This window comes from Poecilia reticulata, chromosome 3 (assembly GCF_904066995.2).
Source record: "Poecilia reticulata chromosome 3, P_reticulata-male-v2, whole genome shotgun sequence".
NCBI classification, from domain to species: Eukaryota; Metazoa; Chordata; class Actinopteri; order Cyprinodontiformes; family Poeciliidae; genus Poecilia; species Poecilia reticulata.
The window spans coordinates 3251247-3271014 of NC_088832.1; the positions used below are offsets into that span (position 1 = coordinate 3251247).

At 39.7% G+C, this 19768-nt stretch overlaps 1 protein-coding gene across 11 annotated transcripts in view; it reads right to left on the reverse strand.

The window, feature by feature from the left end:
• cemip (cell migration inducing hyaluronidase 1) overlaps nt 1–19768 on the reverse strand; it is a 226456-nt gene that overhangs the window by 184386 nt on the left and 22302 nt on the right. The window contains exon 4 of one of the 11 annotated variants that reach the window (XM_008405058.2): nt 5051–5189. The exons of 8 other annotated variants lie outside the window; for them this stretch is intronic. In XM_008405058.2, the coding sequence (XP_008403280.1) occupies nt 5051–5189 (139 nt within the window). Of the gene's footprint in view, nt 1–5050; nt 5190–19768 lie in introns of those variants that run through there. 2 more of the 11 variants (XM_081604937.1, XM_081604936.1) reach the window with 2 other exon arrangements.

Consider the following 19768-nt stretch of genomic DNA (forward strand, 5'->3'; position numbering starts at 1 on the left):
ATGTATTATTATAATATTATGCTATTACAAATTATTACAAATTGATTACAATCACCAGTAAAGCTTGCACAGGTGCAATATGTAATTCTTTCACTCTATCAAAAGTAAGATGCCTCCGAAGTCTTCCGTTTCCGTTTTCAAGGTTTTCTAAAGACAACGATTTGAGGAAGAAATGGGAAGTGTCTTTATGGAAAAAGAGATTCACTGAACAGCACGGATTAATATCAGCTGCTGAATCACTCTAAAGCTAGAACTGACTGATATAAAGCACTGATATCTCATTGCACCCAGTTGCCAAACATATAGCACAGAGTGTAGCGGGCAACCACTCCAAGATGGCGGCTCCACGTCACATCAGCGACAATAAGCAAGAGCGGACCATGAAGCCTATTCTTTATTAAGTCTATGATTTGCTACATGTTTTCCTCTTCTCTCTCTTTCCTATTTCCTGTCTACAACTTACCACTGAAGCCTCAAAAATTCAGCCAAAAGCAATTAATCAAATAGTCTATTAAAAGCACAATGTTCCACCAAATCAGTCTCAGCAGAAGACTGAAGTATAAATAAATGTGATGGCTAGGTGGCTAAGTCTTCTGCATTATTGTCTCCACTTTTCCTATCCTGATCCATTCTGTCTGATAGCCACCATGCGCAACTGAAAACACCTACACTATTTTGAAAATGTTAAATGACTCCTCATTGACACAGTTAAGAATGTGCGCCTTCTCACTCATGTCTATTTTTGAGAGTTTTTCCTTCTTATGATGTGGAAGAATTTTGGAGGGGTCATTTGAAAGGCACATAGCAGGATGGCCTGGGTGTGTGGTGAGTCAACTTGGTCTCTGTAGGCATCCATGACAGCAGTAGGCAGCACCTATCCGTGGCGGGACAGGAAGTCTTGCAAAGGTCCCGCCACAACAATTTTGCTGGGTTTAGTATTTCCAGTGTTTTCCCATGGGACTTGCAACATCCATGTACACAGATCCACATGATATGGTGCCTTTGATGGTAAGACCATCCATTTGTTGCCTTTTCTGCCTTGCATTGTCTTAACTACATACTTCACTGTCCCAGAGCACACACTGGATTTGTTTTAATGGGATCCAGAGTTCCAGCACCACCAATTCTTTATATGTGGGTCGCATGCATGCATGTCCATTGTTAACTGTCATGAAGATCCACTTTATAGTGAGTCTTTCCTAAGGCTGCCACTTCAGGATGCCTAAGATCAGGACCTAGTGTGATTAGCAGTTTGTTTTTCATTTCAATGCTACCATTGCCGAACTTAATCTCCCTGGCTTAGACTGCAATTGACATAAGGTAACACTTTATTTGAAGGGGTGTGAATAAGACTGACATGACACCGTCATAAACATGACATAACACCTGTCATCAGTAAGTCTTCCTAAATATTTATGACTTGTCATAAAGTGTCATTTGGTAAATCTTGACACTTTTAATACAAAGTTGACATTATTCAAAATGTCTTTGCTATGACAACTTAACCAAGAAATCATGATCTGACATAAATTTGTTATAAAAGTATTACCAATTAAACTTTAAAAATTATGTAGCTTTATGTGGTAATATTATATTGCTCTGCCATTTTGTTTAGTCTTTAATTTCTTAATTTAATTGATCCTAAAGTTTTACAGAAAGATGTCTACAAAACACTAATTAACTTAGCATTTGAAACATTATTTGTTTTAACCCTTGTGCGTGCGAGGACTGAGGCAAACGTAGAGGGCTGTGGCAAATGACAAGTTTTACGTGTGTAGAGTTGGTTGGACCCCATTTCTAAATGCAAGTGTTAAGCAGTGCAATGCACCATCTCCACCAGTGAGAGGCAGCAGTGTGTTGGTGAAGAAGAAATCTTCCATATTGTGGGGCCCTGGGGCCAACCTAACAAGTTATAGCGGCCAGACCTCCTGTTTAAAAAGAAGCCGACGTTTGTCATCTAATACATATGAGGTATGTGTCTTAACTTATTTTCTTTGAGAAAATAACAGTGACTATGTTCTCTTTCTTTGTAATGTTAGCTATGAGCAATTCCAGCCAATCCTACCTTGCTGTAAGTTAATGTTAGCTAAAGTTATTAAACTCCATTACTGTAAGGTTAGCCCTTAATATTAAACATATTTTGAAGACAGGCACATTGTTTTTTCCCTCCAATTTTAATCTAGCAAATTAAAAGCCAATATGTTAGTTAAAGTTATCCTTTATGTGCATTATTTAGCAACTTGGCTGATGCGACAGTTCTTGTGTTTTTTGCTTTGGAAACTTTAGCCACATGAAGACCCATGTTAGCCGAACGACACGTGGTGGGGGGACAAAGTTAGCTAATGAAGACATGCTACGAGTGTGGAGGATGATAATAAAGACCAGCCACCAGAGAAAGAAATCCCTGTTTGACCAAAGAAAAAGAAGCAGATGAAATATTCCCCAAGAAAATTAGGTAGGTCATTTTTGTGTTACTATTTTTACCATGTGAAGTGGAGTGGGACGGGCCAGGTAAGTGCAGAAGGGGGAGCAGGAATCAACATTCACCAGCTGAGTTAATAAGTTACGTTTTAGACAACTAAAAACTGGTGTTAAATCAAGTTTATTAATAAACTTCTTGCAAACATCAATAAGCCAGAGTATCTGGTTGGAAATAATTTAGAATACTCATTAAGTGAAAAGATAGACTCATGTGCCTAAAATTAAATGATGCAATATGAACAACAACAGTATGACTGAACTTCTGCCAGAAAAATATTTGATCAGAATAATTTTGTTCAGCTTTAGTTATTAGGCTACTTGTGTTAAGAAACAATTGTATTGCACTTTATAACAACCAGTCATGTTAACTAGACATTTGTCTGCCAGTCTACCATTCTGACAGTGTGCAGCAACGGAAATTTTTGGAATGGTATTTAAATAAATGCTGAATTATGATGACACTGTTTTTTGTTTTTGTTCTTTTTTTAAGTGACCACAATGAATTGTGTCATCACCGACTATGAGAATGTCCAAAAGAGATTCATCAAGTTTGAATTCATGAAAAGATTTTCACCGTGATTAACTATTGCAAGAACAGCTGTAATTTCTGAGCATTCTGGACACTGTCAAAGAGCTGCTGCCAGGAAATGAAGACAAGAAGAAGATCTCTTGTTTTCAGAGCATTACAGGAAGACTATAACGAAGGAGATGGCTGACTGTTGAAAGAACCTATTTTCTTAAGTTAAAAAATAAGTAATTCTGTTTTAGTTTTACAGTCAGTATTCCAGAGTAACAACATACTGACCAGACGTTAAACCCTCTGTTAGAACAAGTTATCTTTTGTTTTATTCCAATGTACAAAGGGTTTGTTCTACAGCTATGATGGTAGTTAGAAGTAGTCCAGTGTGTTTCACTTCACTTGAGGTAAGACTTAATATCAATGACTGTTAGCATAGCATTTGACACTGTAATAACACTTAATGACATCTTTATAATTGTTGCTACTAGTTTCACTTTACATGAGATAAGAGTTAATATTAATGACACTGTAATGACACTTAATGACATATAACTGGTGCTATTTGTTCCACTTTAGTTGATGTAAAAGAAATTGTGAAGTCTGTAATTAAATCATTTGACAGTGTAATAAAGCTTAATGAAATCTTTGCTTGTCCTACTTATTTCGCTTTATTTCAGGGAGTGGAAATATTAATCATTGTTTTGTTAAATCTTTTGCTAGTGTAATAATGAAATTATTATGACTAGTATGACAAATTTATGTCAGATCATGATTCTTGGTTAATGTCAAGTTGTCATAACAAAGACATTTTGAATAATGTCAACTTTGTATTAAAAGTGTCATGATTTACCGAATGACACTTTATGACAACAGTCATAAATATTCATGAGGACTTACTGATGTTCATGACAGGTGTTATGTCATGTCAGTCTTATTCACACCCCTTCAAATAAAGTGTTACCTGACATAACACCACCTTGCAATCAGTGTCCCAACCATTGGGCTTAGAAAGTTTTCTGGGCTTAGTAAGTTTTCTGGGGGAAACCTTGTAAAACCCCAAACAGAGTAAAAAAAATAAATAAAAGATGGATCAATGCCTGGATGGACAAATTGTATGCTTAATGATTAAATCAAAAATTAATGCACGACACTGTGCTGTGGCTATGGGCACAGTTTATTTTTAAAGCAGTAATTTGTCTGGCATGTGATATAAATTTTCATACACAGCCTGGTGTAATCAAAACATAGTGTACTAACCATAAGGTTACAAAAAGCGGGTGAACAATTACTTAATAACACATGTGCTATTAAGTAATAGCACATGTGCTGTTTAAACTGGGTTTTTCTCCCTTCTTTATTTTTTTATGTCCCCTTACTAAACAATGGAAGTTTTTTCTTGTAGAAAATAAAAACAAGGGCTTTAGATCTTTTCTGGATCTAAAGCCCAGAAAATATGTTTCAGTTTATATTTGCTGCATGTTCTACATATTGTGCAGGCAAAAAATTTCTGAGTGTGACAAATTAGTGCAATATTTATGTAATGAAAACAAAATGAAAAACACTACTTTTGTCATTTAAGAGTTTGTTGAAGGTTTGCTCTTCTTCCCCATCAGGCATAGAGGTCTTGTCTTGGCATCATGTCAATACCCAGACAGGACCACTTTTCAGGTTTTTGAGATACGCATTTTATATTCTTGTTATTTTGGGAGCACAATGAAATTTAATGCAGAATAGTACCAGATACTTCTCCAAGATCTGTAATTGTGTGGTATTAACAAAAATAATGCCATGTATTTTGTGGATGGTTCAACAGTTTCTGTAAATTTATGATGCTTGCTGAAAACCAATTTGTCTTGGGATATGAATAAAACAGACCACCAGCTCAAAAACAATTATTAAAACAATTTTGATTAAAGAATGGAACTATTAATGGCTTCATATATGTAAAAGATTAACTTGCAAAGGTAACAACTAAGATATTTCACACCTACTGTGTACTGTAGTTAAGTCAGAAATCAATGTTTTGAAACCAAATTTAACCAAATGTACCTTCCAAACAAGGAGATGGTGAGGTTGCCCTTATAGGGACAGTCTGCACTTCCAATGTGCAACTCCCCTTTGTCTCCAATCAGAATGTGCTTGGCCCGAAGCAGTATGGCCTGGCTGGTGTCCGCTATCACCAGCTTTCCTACGAGAGAGGGAGTGAAGAACAGTGGATAAACCATCTAGGAGCTCTTTCATGCACAAGTGCTTTCATTCACTTTTTGACTTTTTTGTGTAGCTACTTTCGTTGACCTATCCAGCAGTACACACAACTGCACCTCTTCTACTTGATAAGTAATCTAATGACTCCAACTCAAAGGCAAGATACAAGAGAAACTTCAGAAGTTATAAGAAATCTAAACCTTCCAAATATGTTTAAAGCAATGTCAAGTTTGTATTTTTATACTTCTGTTAGGCTATATCTAGTCAGATTATTATTATTTTTTTTAAAAAGGACAAGCACCAATCTTAAACCCTTCACATGGCACTGTGACTTTATTTCCCAGAAAAGATTCTACTCTCTAAAGATGCTTTTGTGGTCAACACTGTGAATACTTTGTATCATACATCAGTGATTAAATTAAGTGAGAATGTTCCGTAAAAAGAAAAAAAATGGTTTCAATCAGAACAATTTCATATTATGCAAATCGAAAACTTCCTGCAGTTTACTCTGCAGTTTGATTGATTATCAAATAAAGCTTAAAACCGTGAACAGAGCGACGTAAAACTTTAATCTAATCCAATTAAGAGTAATAATAACGTAGTCACATTCTAATGATGTTCCTTATCTCTGCTTCAGTATATGGTACCATCCACATTTATTGACATCACTAGTAAAGATGCATTTAAACCCAAGTAAAAAAAGTATACTATAGTATACTAAATTTTAACATACTTTAGTATACTTTTATTGATGTACTTAAACTGTACTATTTTGGAACAACTTTTGTGCTTAGTATTCTTTAGTAGTGTTTAAATAGTATTAAATTACAACTTATAGTATACTCAACGTACTTTTTTGGAACTGTACTTAGTGTACTTAAAGTATACTTTTTAAATATAATATTTCAGAGCTTTATTATATTTTGATATATTATATTTTGAGTGTAACAATTCCATCATAGAATTATATAAAAAATATTTAATATACTTCAAATATATTTTAAATATACTTTTAATACATTAATGATGTATTTAAATTACACTTTTTATTTTTGATTTCCTGCCATTGATAATAAAGTACAATTTTAATTACTCATGAAAGTCTTTATTCCTACGTACCTATTTTGTAAATGACATGCATAACTACACTACAGTACTTACATTTTTTTTGGCTAAAATCACAAGGAAAGATTAATTACACAAGATGTTCATGGTAATTCAAATATTTTGTTTTATTACCAACATTTTAAAATTGTCCAATTTTACTCACAACTTTGTGAACTTTACATAAATGATCAGTTTACACATCAAAAGTGAACACGTGAACATGAAAATTTAAGTGTGACAATAAAACATGAAAGTGAGGATCAACGACAGAACATTCCCGTTCACTGCACCTTACAGAATCCTACAAAAAAGAACAATAGAGCAATTAAACAGAGAAAGTATTTGTATTTAAAGAGAACAGAAAAATGGCAAATAAAAAAATAATACTTACAATTTTAAGACGTTGTGGACTCGCTATGTATGTGACATCATCAGAACTGATGATGATTGGGACCAGATGCCTGGGGTGGAAAAACATTTCTGGGTTTCTTCTTTGCCTGTTTATGTTAGAAGTAGAAAAAAATAGTCAGCAATGTCATAGAATCAGTTGATGTTGGCATTAACTATGAAGCTGTTTTAAGTGTGGACTTAAGGAGACAAACTACCTTAAAATCTTTCCATCCATGATCTGAACACACTGATCCTTGCAGGGTGGTGAGGGGGGCTGGTGGTGCCCATCTCCAGCAGCCATCAGATGAGAGGCAGGGTTCACCATGGACAGGTCACCAGTCCATCACAGGGCCCTGAAAGCCAACAACAAATAAAATGTATGAAAGAGAAATGTTAGATTAACAAGGGGGAAAATTCTGTCCAGTTATCTTTAAATCAAATCATGTTTATTAAGCACTTGGTGTTGGTAACACAGCAGTTTTTGTAGTTGAAAATGTAGCTAGCTCCTCATTAAAAAAACAAAAACAAACTTACATCATGAAGACGATGTGAAGGTTCATCCTCAGAGCTGGTTGGTGATCTGGTGGAGCCTCTTCTGAGACAGAAAAGTCTTTAGTTTCCTAACACCTGTTTTCTCTGGCTTCATATTTCATCTTCATTTGCTTAGACTGCAAACATATGTTGAAGATAAAACCATTGATGAACGAGTTAGAACAACAACCACCTCACAATATCAAAGTCTCTCTGTCTTATGAAGCTTAATATAAACCAGGTTAGTTTATGAATTAAAGTATAAGTCGCAACAAACAGCCTCCATGCAGTTATAACATGAAGCTGAATGATTGCTATAGTAATAATCATACAAGTCACAATAAAATTGATAAAATAATTATTTAAGAAACCAACGTAAGTTATATATTTTTACTGCACTGTTTATAATTAAACAAAGATAATTAATAAGCAAACTTGCCACCAGCTAACAACACTTAGCAGCCTTCGTCCCTCTGGGCTCCTTTTGTGACACACATTTCATTTCCATTGGTTGTTGTCCCGTTGTGTTGTCGTCTAACTCGGACTAGGACGTCACCAGCTTGAATTTACCAAAATTAGTAACTATTGTCAAGACCCTCTCTACTTTTAAGGCAATATTATGCGAGCAAAAATGGCAAATTTGAACAACGTCTGTTATCTTCCCTGCGTTCAAGTTTTTTCTTCTCTTTGTGGCGTTTTTAAATAAATGAAAGTGTGCAATACCACCACCATCTGGTCTGGAGTGTGAACTGGAGCTAATGCAGTTGATTATAAGGTTTTACACATCTGAAAATTGATTGGGTACTTTTTTAAACATTACATCATGATTATCATTTTTTTATTGTATGCAATTTTAATAAATAGTAAAAGATTATTAAGGCACTTAAATATTCATACTTTAGATACTTGAAAAGTATGCCTACATATTACATTAACGCACTTTAAAGGTGCCTAAAAGACATACTTCTGCATATGTATCAATTAGTTTTATTTTGTAATCAGGTTGCTGCGTGTTGCAGACTTCTGCCCAGGTCCCTCTTGAAAATGAGATCTGGATCTCAACAAGGTTCACCTGGTTAAATAAAGAAAATTAAAATAGGTATACTTTATTAGTCTAAAATTTACACTGAGATGTAATTTAAAACATACTGACATTAATAATCTAAAGTAGTGTTAGGTGAATTTAAAAAAATATATATTTTGAGCATATATTTTTAAATATACACAAAATATATTTTAAATATATTTTAAATATACTTGAGAAAGTGTATATTTACACTTGGGTAAATATATTTTTCGTTCACTTAAAGTATACTTTTATTTAATATATTAAAAGTGTATTTTGGCCTCTCCAAATTGCCCCTAGGTGTGAGAGTGTGTGTGCATGGTTGTGTGTCTCTGTGTTGCCCTGCGACAGACTGGCGACCTGTCCAGGGTGACTCCGCCTCTCGCCCAGAACATTAGCTGAAGAGAGGCACCAGCAACCCTTGCGACCCCACTGAGGGACAAGGGTGTAAAGAAAATGGATGGATGGATGGATGGATGGATGGATGGATGGATGGATGGATGGATGGATGGATGGATGGATGGATGGATGGATGGATGGATGGATGAGTGTATTTTGGTACAATTATGTTTAAGTGTGTTTAAAGTTCTAATTTCGAAATTGGTACAAGTATACTTTTAGTATACTTCAGATATACTTATAGGTAGTACACTTAATACTTAGTATACTTTCATAAATTTAAGTATGTTTGAAATATACTTAAGTATACTTTTTTTTCACCTGGGAAGCCTTACAACAAATTTTTTGCAGTACCATAATCTCCCATCCTATGAAACTATTAATTAAAAACACCCATTTAAGACTTAAAAATATTTATATTTTACATTTTATTTTATTTTACTCCATAGTGGCACAGTTGCCTTGGAGCAAGAAGGCTCTGGGTTCAAATCCTGGCCCGGTGTCTTTCTGGATGGGGTTTTCATGTTCTCCCTGTGCATACATGGGTTCTTTCTGGGTACTCCAGCTTCCTTCATCAGTGCAAAAAATGACTATTGTGCACTCACACACACTTAACACTTTCAGTGCTAACAACAATTCAACAGTTCTGACAACCATGTTTGCATGGTTGTCTGTCTGTGTTGCCCTGTGATGGACTGGCAACCAGTCCAGGGTGTAGCCCACCTCTTGCTCTTTGACAGCTGGAGCTAAGCACCATCACCCTTGTTATTCCACAAGGATAATGAGGGCATCTTATTTCTTGTTTCCCATAAGCATTACTAACAGTGGCTTAGCAGGTAGAGCAGTCATTTTGCAATATAAAATATAAAAGTTGTGGGTCCAGCACCAACTTCCTGTCGTGTCGATATATCACAAGTTGTGTATTGATCATATTTATACGTAATGGTCAATAAATATGTGAATGTGACTGTGTGAATATGGCTCTAGCATGAAATATCATCAGTAGAAAAACACATTATAGATGCAGTGCATTCAACATTTACCTAAGCCAATTTGTAGTCAAAATTATATATTTTTAAAAGTTGGTCCAAGTTAGTACCATGTAAAATAACAGAAGGCAGTTTCAGTCTTATTTGAAAATGCCTTTCTTGTAAGCCAAATGTGTGCTGATTGTCATAAATCAGGAAATAAACAAAAAGAACATTCATAGGTGTTCTTTTAGATCATAGATCATGAACCATTCTTAACAGATCCCTTTGTCTTGAACATCATATACTATTACATATAAAAAAGTAGAATATTGTGTAAAATTTAAATATTTTCTGGCTGTTATATCAGAAAGTGAAACTCATTATATAGAATCAACACAGAGTAACATCTTCCAAGCACTTGTTTCTTCTTATTTTGATGATCATGGTTTAAATATAATGAAAACTCACAATTCAGTGTCTCAGAAAATTAGAATACTGCAAAAAGGTCACTCATTGACACTGTGCAGTCTTTTCAACATCTGGAAATTCTTTAGTGTAGATTGGTTGTAAAAGGTACAATATGAGGAGAGACCTAAATTAACCCATTTCCTATACAGTGGTCATGTTATTTGGGGTAAAATCAAGATCATAATAGAATCATTTCAGAATATTTGCTTCTTGTGTCATAATTTTTAATTAAAACATTCCATCATATTTTTAAAGAGTTTGATCAATTTATTTCTTGTTTCCATTACTTTTTGATTAGTCTTTCATCTCTCAATTTAGCTTGGATTAGCACCATCCCATGTATGTTTTCTTCGATTTTCTTTCATCTTGCTTTGCACACTAATATAGTCACTGGTTAAAAACCAGCCTTAGAATATTTAGAAAGTTTTTACAATATGGTTGGTACTATGCATCTCACAACTGTAAGTGAGAGGCATATATTACTGATTTTTTGTTGCTTGTTTTGTGTGATCCAAGCGATTATGTATGTGGGGAGCGATTACTATTTTTAACGTGAGAATGTGAAAAGCAGAAAGTCAAAGCGTTTTGGTGATGAATATTTACATATTAGTCTAGCTCAGTGCTTCTTAACCTGGGTTCAATCGAACCCCAAGGGTTCGGTGAGTCGGTCTCAGGGGTTCGGTGGAGCCTCTGCCGCGGAGGTAAAGACACACTTGTGTAAAGTTGTGATGACGCCCCGCTTTGCCATCACTTGCTGCAGAGGATCACATAACATTGCTTAGCCAATCAGAGCTGCGGAGGAGCCCTGATTGAAGGAGCTCCACTCTCAGCATGGATTTCAGCTTGTGTCTTTAATTACTTCAGCAAAGCTCACCGTTTTTACCTAATTCTATAGTCTAAATCTGCTCCTTAGTCACATCTTTTCGGGGTTGGTACTGCCTCTAGTGGCGTGGGGGTGGTTACACAGCTAATATAATCAGAATACCGCAAAGTATTTTGTGTGTCGGGGGGGAGAGTTTGGAATAAGAAGGGTTCGGTGGATGAGCATATGTAACTGGGGGTTCGGTACCTCAAAAAAGGTTAAGAACCACTGGTCTAGAGACTGAAATGCATCCCTGTTATGAAAGTACTATAGGTTAACGTAGGACAAGTGAACTCAACAGTGACTGAGGTAAGAAAAAGAAACACAGCAGTGTTGAATGATTAAATGGAGAAGGCCAGAGAATGGGTGAAGTTGAGAAGGAAGCTGATGGAGACCGCTACTAATGTTTTCAGAAACCGAGGTTGTGTGTAAAAATTTAAATGCACAAGTTAAAGCTAAATGCTGCAATAAGGATATGTGCAGAAGAGTGTCGGGGTGCAAAGGAGAAAAGCACGGAGGAGAACTGTGGCTGATCTGAGGAAAACTGATCCTGGATTGGGAACGAGAGAGCTCAAGGAACCAAATACCGTTAGGATATTTAGCTCCTAGTCATCCTCATCCTAGCGGAGGATCGATCAGAGGAAGACCAGCTCAGCAGAAACGGTAACTAAAAAAGCACTTCAGAGGAAAAGTGATCAATCTCATTGGAAAAAAGACAAATTATTAATTTAAAACTATAATGCCGAAGTGTCTTTGAGTGTCCTTAAAAGCACTATGTATTATTATTACTATTAAAGTAAAAGAAAAAATTACTTTTGTTAAGTTTTTCAACTCTTCTTTACTTTCTGTTCGCTAGTTCAAATAAATGAATGAAATCTGAGTTTAGTCAAGTCCTTCATTTTGAAGTGTGATAAACCATGATGTTGGAAAGACACTTAACAACATCATTTCCAGGTTTGGAAACTCAATGGTTTCCAAACCTGGTCCTTAAGTACCTCTGTCGTGCATGTTTTAGATGCGTCTCTGTTCTAGGCAGGCCCGCCCACAGAGTCAGCCGTGTCCCCCCTGGACTGGAAGCAGTTTATTACCTTAAAGTGGCCTGTTATTCCTATATCGGTTTAATACACTAAGGGCTTCCACACTTCCCATATCTCTGCCTTCTGTTAGTTTTAACTGTTGAAAAAAAGTGTTTAATACATTGTTAACATGTCGCAACCTGTTTTTCCGAGCCGCTTTTAAACGCAACATGAGCGGTCAGACGCTTGCGCTGGGATTACACTTGTGCGGCAGCGAAGCAGACCTGCTGAGTAGATGTGTGTCAGACTCATGGCAGGAAACGGGACCGGCTATACGCTGGGGCAAAAGGGGGCAGTGCCCCCTCAAATGAAACTTGCCACAAAAAACGGAACATCTCCCTTATCTGAGGTTCTGCTGCGCACCGTGCTGAGCAGGCTGCGGTCTTCTCCTGTCTGCGGTCAGGCTGCATCTGAAACCCCTCACCCTGCTAGCCAACCTGCTTGCCAACAATGGCGACTTTATCTGTCAAGATGTCTAAATCTTAAATGTGCACGAAAGGAACATAATGTTTTGCTGACATTACAGCTACAAAACAAGCCCCAAAGTTTCACAGGTCAGTAAAAGCAGGGGTGAAAGTAGTTTTAAATTCTTGGGGGTACTATAGCCTTGGCAGTCCTAGTTAAGTTATTTCTTAAGTCCTTCTAGCTCACCCCATAGAGTTTCTAGTTTTCTTATTTTTTCACTTTAGGTTTATCCATCCATCCATCCATTTTCTTCCGCTTATCCGGGGTCGGGTCGCGGGGGCAGCAGCTTCAGAAGGGAGGCCCAGACTTCCCTCTCCCCAGCCACTTCTTCCAGCTCCTCCGGGGGAATCCCAAGGCGTTCCCAGGCCAGCCGAGAGACATAGTCCCTCCAGCGTGTCCTGGGTCTTCCCCGAGGCCTCCTCCCGGTGGGACGTGCCCGGAACACCTCACCAGGGAGGCGTCCAGGAGGCATCCTGACCAGATGCCCGAGCCTCAACTGGCTCCTCTCGACGTGGAAGAGCAGCGGCTCTACTCTGAGTCCCTCCCGGATGACCGAGCTTCTCATCCTATATCTAAGGGAGAGCCCAGTCACCCTGCAGAGGAAACCCATTTCGGCCTCTTGTATCCGTGATCTCGTTCTTTCGGTCATGACCCAAAGCTCATGACCATAGATGAGGGTGGGAACGTAGATCGACCGGTAAATCGAGAGCTTCGCTTTTTGACTCGGCTCTCTCTTCACCACAACGGACCGGTACAGCGGCCGCTTTACGGCAGATGCTGCCCCAATCTGCCTGTCGATCTCCCGCTCCCTTCTTCCCTCATTCGTGAACAAGATCCCCAGATACTTAAACTCCTCCACTAGAGGCAGGACGACCCCCCTGACCCAGAGAAGGCACTCTTCCATTTTCAGGCTCAAGACCATGGCTTCGGATTTGGAGGTACTGAGCCTCATCCCGGCCGCGAACCGCTCCAGCGAGAACTGCAGATCACGGTCTGACGAAGCCAACAGGACCACATCATCCACAAAAAGCAGAGATGCAATCCTAAGGCCACCAAAACGGATCCCCTCAACACCTCAGCTGCTCTGTCCATGAAAGTAATGAACAGAATCGGTGACAAAGGGCAGCCTTGGCGGAGTCCAACTCTCACCGGAAACGAGCCCGACTTATTGCCGGCAATGCGGACCAGACTATGTCACCAGTCATACAGGCATCGGTGTCCATGTATGACACCGGTCCCATTCCCCCCTGGGGAACGCTGTCCCCAGGGGGGACCATCCCCACGATAAACAGTGTTGGTGCTGCACTGCTTCCCCCTCCTAAGACGCCGGATGGTGGACCAGAATCGCCTCGAAGCCGTATGGAAGTCTGTCTCCATGGCTTCTCCAAACTCCTCCCATGCCCGAGTTTTTGCCTCAGCGACCACCCAAGCCACATGCCGCTTCGCCCGCCGGTACCCATTAGCTGCTTCTGGAGTCTCATAGGCAAAAAAGGTCTGATAGGACTCCTTCTTCAGCTTGACAGCATCCCTCACCACACCACCAATGGGTTTGAGGGTTGCCGCCGCGACAGGCACCAACAACCTTGCGGCCGCAGCTCCGATAAGCCACCTCGGCAATGGAGGTATGGAACATGGTCCACTCAGACTCAATGTCCCCCACCTCCCCCGGAACGTGTTTGAAGTTCTTCCGGAGATGGGAGTTAAAGCTCCGTATCACAGGGGACTCTGCCAGACATTCCCAGCAGACCCTCACTACACGTTTGGGCCTGCCAGGTCTGACCGGCTTCCTCCCCCACCACCGGAGCCAACTCACCACCAGGTAGTGGTCAGTGGACAGCTCCGCACCTCTCTTCACCCAAGTGTCCAAGACATACGGTCGCAGATCCGATGAAACGATGACAAAATCGATCATCGAACTGCGGCCTAGGGTCTCCTGGTGCCAAGTGCACATATGGACACCCTTATGCTTGAACATGTTGTTCGTGATGGACAATCCGTGACAAGCACAGAAGTCCAACAGCAGAACACCACTCGAGTTCAGATCGGGGGGGGGGGGGGGCCTTCCTCCCAACCACGCCCCTCCAGGTCTCACCATCATTGCCCACGTGAGCATTGAAGTCCCCCAGTAGAACAAGGGAGTCCCCAGGAGGGACACTCTCCAGTACCCCCTCTAAGGACTCCAAGAAGGGTGGGTAATCTGAACTGCTGTTCGGCCCGTAAGCACAAACAGTCAGAACCCGTCCCCCCACCCATAGGCGGAGGGAGGGTACCCTCTCGTTTACCGGGGTACACCCCAACGTACAGGCGCCGAAATGGGGGGCAACAAGTATGCCCACTCCTGCTCGGCGCCTTTCACCTTGGGCAACTCCAGAGTGGAAGTATGTCCAGCCCCTCTCAAGGAGACTGGTTCCAGAACCAGAGCCATGTATCGAGGTGAGGCCAACTATTTCTAGCCGGAACCTCTCAGCCTCGCACACTAGCTCCGGTTCCTTCCCCACCAGAGAGGTGATGTTCCACGTCCCAGGAGCCAGCTTCTGCAGCCAAGGATCAGACCGCCAGGGTCCCCTCCCTCGGCTGCCACCCGTAACACACTGCACCCGACCCCTTTGGCCCCTCCGACAGGTGGTGAGCCCATTGGAAGGGGGACCCATGTCTCCTCTTCGGGTTAAGCCTAGCCAGGCTCCGTGGGTAAAAGCCCGGCCACCAGGCGCTCACCATCGTGCCCCACCTCCAGGCCTGGCTCCAGAGTGGGGCCCCGGTGACCCGCGTCCGGGCGAGGGAACGCCAGATCCAAAGTTCGTCTCCATCATTAGGGGTTTTCGGGCTGCACTTTGTCTGGTTCCTCACCTAGGACCTGTCTGCCTTGGGTGACCCTACCAGGGGCATAAAGCCCCAGACAGCATAGCTCCTAGGATCATTGGGACACTCAAACCCCTCCACCACGATAAGGTGGCAGCCCGAGGAGGAGCTGCCACATTACTCTCCATCTCTCGTCGTCACTTAAGGACACCCGTTGCCATGGCAACCACCTGCGCTCCGCAAGACACCCAGAGATTACGTTAAAACATAACCTTCAGTCCGTCACAATATCAGGTTTACAGGCTTGATAATAAGCCTCTCATGAACACAGCGGTGGTTGATTAGTTCATTTTAAACTCCTGCTCTGCTAGTTATTTTTTTAATGGAACCGAAACGCACTGAATTGCGCAACACCTTGTTGACACAATAATCACTGAGATTATTATTGTTGTTGGGTCATTAATTTGAACACAATTTGTTGATTTTTTTTTCTGTTCTTTAATAAAGTTATGAACATTTTGATAAGGAGCCAGAGGAGAACGTGCTGGTCTCATCGTCACCTAATGTTTGTCACTTAATGCCGAGATCAACTCAAAACCTTCCTGCTCTAGTAAAGCACAAACAGTTCAGAAACGATATGAAATGGGAAAAACGCTATTTATTAACTGATTAAGTCGTGTTTTAGATTGTTCTTGAAAAACTAATCACTCACGGCTGCACAGTGAACCCATTGATTCTTTACAGCAGACAGCCGCTCCCCTCTCTTGCGGGTACTGCGTACCTCCGCTAAATCTTTTAGGGATACGCAGTACCCTGCTGTACCCGCCTACTTTCACCCCTGAGTAAAAGGTTTTAATTTTAAAAGAATATAGAGGGAGGTTAGGGCGGCTTGAGAACCTGCCCCTTTGGATAAGGCGGCTAACTGGAGCTCAACGTAGCGAACGTTCCAGATTACAGAACAGTTTTTGGTGAATTAAAAAAAAAAAAGTTTTTAGTGAATAAAGTGGATTAGATTTGCTACCTGTCAGATGACTGAAATCGTTTCTGCTTCAGCTCGGAGTCGCGGTTTAAGCAGAGAGGTAATGAAATACAACAGACACTGACAGGCCTCTGCGTCTGCCTTTCTCTGAAGAACTACTGAGGGGAGGAGACAGCCAGGTGAGGAGAAACTGTTCTTATCTATCAATTCAGTATTTCTATTATACAGACATTAGGCTGTTGTTGTTGTGCTATTAGCTAGCTGCTAGCTAACGACTGTGCTAGCAAAGCAAGATAACTAAAAGCTTCTTCCCTGTACCGTTAATGATATCAGTCATTCTTCAGTATCACTTATGCAATAAGGCACATCACCCGTCCAAAACCGATCATCTCTATAATGGATATATGTCAGATCTTCTAATTTCCTTTGCTGCATAATGTACATTTCATTTATTCTGGTGTTAGGTAAATGTATCTTGAAGGAGAATAACACTTAAATAAAAGTCCAACAAGGATTTTCATTTAGAATTAAAAATAACTCACCCTGAATTACCATGATAGATATAATGAATGTAATAATCAATCAAGCTGCTCCGGTCCAATAAAAGCGTGTCATTAATGAAAAGGGAAAAAAACTCAATCCAGACTTTAAGTAAGTTTATGGTCTGGTTCACAGAGTATGAAGTTAAGTTTTTTTAAGCAAAACTCAGTAGGTTTTTCTCATGGTGACATTCATTAACAATTCAATTTTTGCTTTTGTTTTGTTTTTTCCTGCAGTTCCACGTTAAAGTTTGATGCAGCTCTGCTTTCCTGAATGGACCGTCTTCATCTCCACTGCAAGTGTAGCAAACAGGCAGATCTTTGTTTTATAGATTACTGTACACTAAAAGGTTGCATTGTGTCCTTGTTTATATTTTAATAGTGTAATTCTGTAAAGACAAAATATGTCTGGTGGTCCAGCTCTGATTTACATATCTTGTTAAATTGCGGGTTTGAATATTGCAACACTTTCCTATAGCAAAGTAGACCTGCAGAAAGAAATTACTAATAAAATATCTTACATAGGCATAGTTGTTTGCTTTATGTAGAGATTTTCCTTAGCTTTGATTGTATATGTCACAATTTTGTAATTTATCATTGTTTATTAAACTCTGAAAGCTGAGAGGCTGTTAATATTCTGTCTTACAATCCAGTTAGATGTGTCCTTTTTTATTTTTTTTTGAGCACCTGCCCCTTTAGTGGTCTCTGTACGGCCCTGTATACGATCATCAGTCCTAGCAGGTTTTTGAGAGGGACAGGGGGGAGTCACAACTGACTTTGTGCAACTTTTCAGACTTTAATCCACTGCTGACGAAGAAGTCTATGATGGTGTTCTGTTCCTTGTACATTTATTCCTGCATAATAGACTTAAAGAGCTTTTTTGTCAATATTTGCTGTGAATATAATACAGCCTTGTAAGTTGATGTGAAGTTTGCTTACGTTTCTATGACATCACTGCGAGGAGTCGACTTCTACTCGACTTTGATCATTTTATAGCCCACCTTAAAATACATGAAGTCTATCAACCCCTAATAAGTACATGCATAATGACGCCCCCTTAACATTTCCGCATGCCCCCTGATGTATCCATGGCTAGAACCGGCAACGGCAGAAAACCAGCAAAACGCAAAGAACTTTGCACAGTTTTCCCTTAAACTAACAGACTGAGGTTAGTAAAGCTGGTGGATGCAGGTAATGTTAGCTAAAAGATGACTAGTTAACACCAATACAGCACGTTTAGCTTGTTGGCAAGAAGCGTATTGGCTACTGATGTTGTCGTCTGTATTCAAAGGTGGGTAGTACTTGTTACATTCACTTGAGTAACTGAGGGATTTACCCCCTCCCAAACAGATCACCTGATCGTGTGTTGCCATGGAAACGCGCCCATGAGCAACGCTGACAAGGACGTGGTGTTTTCAATCAGGTTCATTGGGGAAACTTATTGTTTGAGAGGGAGAGGATACGGTTTTGGATTTTGTTGGGTCCAGATTGTTTTTGATTTAGTTTTGAATTTGTTGGAGTTAGTTGTAATTGTGTAAATATTTTTTCTAGGAATATAATTTAGTACAAATGTTTCCTTTTTTCTTTCTTCAAATGTAAATGTCTCCACCCCTTTAATTGGTTCAGATCAGTGGGAGACTCTCCCTCTTGTTGTTTGAATGCATGTTATGCTGTGAACTGGATTGTAAATTTGAAGAATTGCATAAAGAAAAAATTCAGAGCTCTAAAATTTCTGGACCCTGTCTGACTTTTGATCACAAACCAACAGTAACCTTTTTGGAAAAAAAGAGTGCTTTTACTGCACTGTACCTTTTTCTTTTACTTGAGTAATTACTATGTATTCATTTTACCCCCCCAATAAGCCGATGCCCCCTCGCTAAACTTGTCTGGAGCTGGGGCTGGTTCTAGCTCACCTGAGTCAAATGATTGCATGACTTCCTCTGCAGCCACCATAAGCTGCAGACGCCGGTTAATCACCCATTCATTTAAATCAGATGTTTGGAAACAAGGAGACACCTGAAACATGCAGGACAGGTTTGGGAACCACTGCTCTTCCCTACCATCACTAAAGTAAATGTCCCATTGATACTGGCTTTAATTACAACTACATGCTTTGGTCAGATGGAACTAATATGATCTTATGATGCCTGGTAATGATGTTACCAGGCATCCTTCATTGTACAACCTAATCATTTGTATTGGGAAATCAATTATTTTGGAAAAGACATTTCTACATGTAGGAATTTTTCCTACGTTAAGGGATAGACATACTCAAATAATGAATGTATCATCATATTGCAATAGATTATTAGCTCATTTTAACACTAATAAACTAATTAGTTTTAATAACTAATAATCTATGTAAATTATATATAACGCTTTTTACATAGTTTATGGTAACTTTGGAGGGCAAATTATAAAGTCAGATGAAAACCACACAGAATCTCTGTAACAATCAAATGTCTGTCCTTTTTAGCATATGATTCTAACTGTTAAGCTTTCAGAGGAGCTTGGTGATAGCAACTGTAGAGGACAAGCAAATGGTTTAAGCCATTTGCATAGTTTTGACACGCTGATTACCTTGTCAGCTGAATTAAAGACAGAACCATAATCTATTTATTTTCTTTGTGTCTCATCATTGAACATAAAATCCAGAAAAAACATAATTTTTTACAATGGTTCCGTCCACCAGTACCTGTTGACAGCATCTAAAATTCACATGACAGCTGCAGCTTATATGGCTCATAGACATAAGGATAGACGCCTCATGGCCGCTCTCGCCTGTTGTCACTGACGAGATTTAGGGCGGCCATCTTGGAGCGGTCCACCACTCCACTCAGCTTATGTGTTTAGCAGCACAATGACGTATCAGCGCATTTAATCGATCATAACACGCTTTTTTGTTACTGG